The sequence below is a fragment of the Balaenoptera borealis genome (assembly GCF_965194805.1).
Source record: "Balaenoptera borealis genome assembly, chromosome: 2".
Classification (NCBI taxonomy): domain Eukaryota; kingdom Metazoa; phylum Chordata; class Mammalia; order Artiodactyla; family Balaenopteridae; genus Balaenoptera; species Balaenoptera borealis.
In genome coordinates, this window is record NC_138867.1 from 128,444,874 (window position 1) to 128,449,947 (window position 5,074).

The 5,074-nt window shown below is 48.7% G+C and overlaps 1 protein-coding gene across 3 annotated transcripts; it reads right to left on the bottom strand.

Annotated features, from left to right (window-relative positions):
• Positions 1-237: 237 nt before the first annotated feature.
• Positions 238-4,530, bottom strand: RPS14 (ribosomal protein S14). 3 transcript variants are annotated; one of them, XM_082381470.1, is made up of 5 exons: positions 4,374-4,530; positions 3,353-3,503; positions 2,689-2,850; positions 1,291-1,367; positions 238-355 (listed from the first exon to the last, which is right to left on the bottom strand). In XM_082381470.1, exons 2-5 carry the CDS (start codon positions 3,499-3,501, stop codon positions 288-290), a joined length of 456 nt encoding a protein of 151 aa, XP_082237596.1. In that variant the 5' UTR covers positions 3,502-3,503; positions 4,374-4,530; the 3' UTR covers positions 238-287. The 3 variants fall into 3 exon arrangements, with proteins under 3 accessions (XP_082237596.1, XP_082237597.1, XP_082237598.1); XM_082381471.1 differs by having other exon boundaries at positions 4,378-4,492; XM_082381472.1 differs by having other exon boundaries at positions 4,171-4,419.
• Between the last annotated feature and the right edge of the window lie 544 nt (positions 4,531-5,074).

Here is a 5,074-nt window from a genome sequence, read left to right on the forward strand (position 1 = left end):
TTCACAGAACACAGGCTCACCCTGTCCCATGGTAGGGGCTGAATCAGTACCTCTTGTGTTCCTCTTTGACAGGCTATATACATTCTCTGAAGCAATGTATCTATTAAATGGCTGCTGGTTTATCAATGCACCCATGACCTCAATACAGTCCCACACCCTGGTTAAATAGAGAAGGAATCAAAATATCCCCGAGAGTGGCCCCTACACAAAGGAGAAAAGACTAGAGTCGAAAAGAGCTTACATCAAGGCAATTTATTAACAGAAAACAATAATTTGAGGAGTCCTGTTCACAGACGGCGACCACGGCGACCCCCCTTCCTGCGGGTGCTGTCGGAGGGGATGGGGGTGACATCCTCTGTGGGGAGGAAGAGAAAACATCATTGCCTGGAGCTGGATGGGAAGGGGTCCAGGCCTCCCTAGGCCAACGGTCTAACGGATCAGCAGTGGATCCTGCTGCTTCACAAGTCAAGTCCTCAGTATTTAACAGATAGATGTGGAGCTGCTCCATCTGCTGCTTCCTCAAAATTTCTGATGTGGTTTGAACTCAACTTACCGGAAGGGGAAACTGAGGCTCAGAGAGAGTAGGTAACTTGCACAGGATGTCTGAGGCAGGTGATAAATCCAGGTTTCTGACACCTAGCCCACTGACTCTAGTGGAAAAATCCTCATAACCTGAAGAATATCACCTTTTTAATAGCTAAGAGGTTGAAAATATTCTGAAAAAATCTTGAGAGGCCTAGACCATTAGACTGAGGGTTCAGTACATGTTGCCACAGAAACAATAGGGACGGGCTAACATCTCCTTCCTAATAGATATAAATGGCCAGATCGGACATGAGGGTATAAATGCTACACAATTGTAGAGAACTGCTGTGATTCTCAACCATGGGAGCTACTGCCCCCTCCATACACTCTTGCCACAATGCCTGGCCTGCCCTACTGATATTGAGTAGTCAATGATCACGCAGGAGACACCTCTCCAAAATACCAATAGCAACCCCCATGAGAACACTGGAAAGGACAATTCATCTCCCGTCAGTTCCACCAGTCACCATCAGGCACAAAAGTTCAGAAATGAGACGGCGCTGTCCCAATGCAGGACATTCACATCAAGGCGACAAGGGTGTTCAGGGAGAGTTTATGTCACATGGTGCCTCTTGCACTCCCTATTAACAAACCTAACTGCCAAAAGCTACCAGACTAGACCCTGTATCCACTGCGCAGACCACATGCTTTCCGGGGTCAGTGCTTCAAAGCAAATCCAAGCATAAGCCAAAGAGGGGCACTTACCAATCCGCCCAATCTTCATTCCTGAGCGGGCGAGGGCTCTGAGGGCTGACTGGGCCCCTGGTCCAGGAGTCTTGGTCCTAGGAAATGAATATCTAAATTAAGAAAAGCCTTTGGCCAAGTCATTAGAAGATCCCACAACCCTCTAGTTCAGGGGTCTACAAATTTTCTTTCTGCAAAGGGCCAGACCGTAAATACTTCAGGCTTAGTATGCCACTTACTTTTTGTCACACACCCCCCACCACCACCATGGGTCACAGTTTGTATCCTGCTCTGCCTGCACCCTGTTTAAGGAAGTGCCCCTTTTGGTCACATGCTGTGATTCTAAGTCTTTCTGGTGATCTGTCCTTTTCCATCCTCCCAAGACCACGACACTATCATCGGTCCACTGGACCACTTTAACAACTTCCTATCTGGTCTGTTCCCAACACAGCAGTCATCTTAAAAGACAAATAACAACAACAAAAGAAATACCATACAACCCAACCTCCACAGGTCATTACTGTAACAAGTTTTCATGCCCCCCCCACCCAGCCCAAGTCCAAATCTTAACCAGGTTCTTCAAGACCCAGCAGGACCTCACCCGCTCCTACCTATCTGATCACACCTCATGCCACTCTTTCCCACAGATGTGCCAAGCTCACTTCCACCCCAAGACCTTTTCCTTCCAGTTGTTCCTGGCTGGTATACTCTCCCCTGTCCTTCCTTCACTGGACCGACTTCTAACACCACAACATTAGGTCTTAGTTTAAACTTTATTACCAACCCATCCTTGACACATTTTTACTTCCCAGCACTTGCTGCAAAAAGAAACCACATGCTCCCCTGCTCTATACTGCTTAAAGCCTGACTCTCCACCAGCCTAAGAGCCACGTAGGAGGATGGAGACCATATCTACTTTCCCCCGTCACTCTCTTCTAGTACTTAGAACACAGTACCTCGTATGCTCTGAGTGCTCAATTAACACAGTAAGTTGGGGCAGGGGAGGGTGCAGGAACCAGTTACAGGCATATCTCATTTTACTGCACTTCACAGATAATGCCTTTTTTAAAAAACAAATTGAAGGCTTATGGCAACCCTTCATTGTCAGATGGTCAGAAATTTTTTTTAGCTGTAAAGTATTCTTAACTTAAGGTTATGTACACTGGATTTTTTTTTTTTTTTAAAGACATGATGCTACCGCACACTCAGTTGACTACATACAGTACAGTGTAAACGTAACTTTTATACATGCTGGGAAAACAAAAAATTCACATGACTTGCTTTACTGATATATTTGCTTTAATACAGTGGTCTGGAACCAAACCCACAGCATCTCTGAGGTATGCCTGTATTAATTATGTACACACCTAGGATGTCTCGCCCAAGCCCAGTGACCTCACTACCCAGTCCCAGCCTTACCTATTTCCTCCTGTGGCCCGGAGTTTGATGTGGAGGGCAGTGATGCCCAGCTCCTTGCACCTCTGGGCTACATCCTGGGCAGCCAACATGGCAGCATATGGAGATGACTCATCTCGGTCAGCCTTCACCTTCATCCCACCAGTTACACGGCAGATGGTTTCCCTGGGGACAAAAGCACAGGGTCCTTTCTTTCTTACCCAACAAGGATTCAGAGTGCATACCACATCGTAATGAGTAAAAAGCACTACTGCTCAGGTAGGGCAGAGAAGGAAGGTCAATTTGAACATGCATCCTGATCTGACAAGACTGCCATGGGCTCTGCCTTGATAGGGTTCAGATCCTAGATAACCAAACTCTGTATCAACGATTTACGTGTACTTTTACATTTAATCCTATTACTCCATGAGTAATTCCTCCTCATGTCACATACGAGGTCCCCATGCTGTAAGCCCGTAAGGGCACAAAATGTCTCCTTCTCTCTTAGAACTCCAGTACCTAGGAAATTACACCATCTGTGGACTCATCAACCAAGCACAGATCCTTATTTGAACATCTTACAACATTTATTTCAAGAGATCCCCTTAAACTGCCACCCAGTTCCAGGGTCATTTCTAACCCCAACCCTTGTTAATTGGGTCCTGGGCCTCTCCACCTAGGTACTCACTTGCCAGAAAGATCGGTGACATGGACGAAAGTGTCATTGAAGGATGCAAAAATGTGGCACACACCAAATACATTTTCTCCTTCGGCCACCTGAGGGCCAAGGCTGATGACCTGTTCTTCCTTCTTTTCTTTCCCCTTGCGAGGTGCCATTTCTTAAGGAAAGAAAAAAGAATCCCAGTGTTAACGACAGAAAACCCCAAGGTTTACTTCTCTGAGGACAACTGCTCCCCCGAGAAAGGTGCGCGGGACACGCGGGCACTTGCTCTCCCGCCCCACGCCGCGAACACGCCAGCGCTCAGGATTTCCAGGTGTCGCTTGTTGCAGGCTAACCCTGCCCTGCACCTCCCAACCCACCCTGGCGAGACTTGAGCGCCCCTCGTCTCGGCCTTCAGGGGCAATAGGCGCACGGTAGGTGCTCAGCAAACGCTGATGTTGGGGGAAATTAAGCCTTCCCCTAATTTCTGGCTTTGAGAAACCTGCCCTGAGCACCCAGAAATTAAAACGTGCCCGACTTAGCAGTCACTCAGGCTTAAGAAACACCTAACAAAGGAACGTTTTTTCTGCATTCCCCTCTAGAATCCTCACTACATCCCCACGGGATTCACGCGACGACTATTGCTACTTTCCAGTTCGAAAACAAACTAGCAATCAGGGGACCGGCCTGCGACCGCCCACGAAAAAGCTGGTGGGATAAAGATGGGAGATCACAACAAACTAAGTTTCCCGCTCCTTTCCCGCTCAACCACGCTGTGCTGCCGCTTAAGCGTAGGTGTGGTCGTGGCGCGGGGCCTATGCCTTCGAGGCTAGACCCGAACTCACCCCTGCTTTACCGGCTTTTCCCTGAAGCAAGACCGCCACCTCCCGAGACAGGGCGTGAACCAGAGTCTGGGTCGGCCCGCCGAGCTCCTCTCGCCCGGCACTTGGTTTGTCTTCCACGGAAAGATCCCAGCCCCGCGCCCCCGGCCCCGGCGGGCCCCCGTGCCGCAGGATGCCACCCGATTTTCCTCGCCCAGGGATCCTACCTACTCGTCTTCTCCAGAACCAGCCACCAGAAAGAGAGAGAGGGAGAGGGCGGGGCGACGGGTCACGCCCGTGTCCCCGGAAGTGTACGTCTGCGGTCACGGGGCGAGGCCGGCTCCCGGAAGACGCCGATTTTAGCGTTTCCAAGGAGATTAAAACGCCCTCGGGAATACGGCTTACTTAAAGGAGAGCCTAAAGAGGTAAGAGGCTGGGTGTCTTGGCGAGCGGGTCTGCTTCTAAGACTGCACGAAGCAGCCACACACAGTGGGTGAGGAAGGCCTGTGTCCTAAGATGGCGGCGACCGCGGCTAGACAGACTTCCCTGACCCTGAGCCTGGTCAGCCTGGGGGCGGCAGCGCCCCTGGTGGTGTGGAGGCGAACAACAACAACAAAACCACGGTGATCGTAGACTTCCAACTTCTGTGTACTTGGCAAAATAAGAATAAATTATTCAATACGTACCATTGTATACCAGCCTGGGATAAGCGATTCATATGCATTGCCTCATTTAATCCTCACCACATTATCAAATAGATGCTGTTTTGACTTCCTTTTTAAAGAAAGCGATTTTATTTTATTTTTAAAAATTTTATTGGAGTATAGTTGATTTACAATGTTGTGTTAGTTTCATGTGTACAGCAAAGTCATTCAGTTATACATATACATATATTCATTCTTTTTCAGATTCTTTTCTCATATAGGTT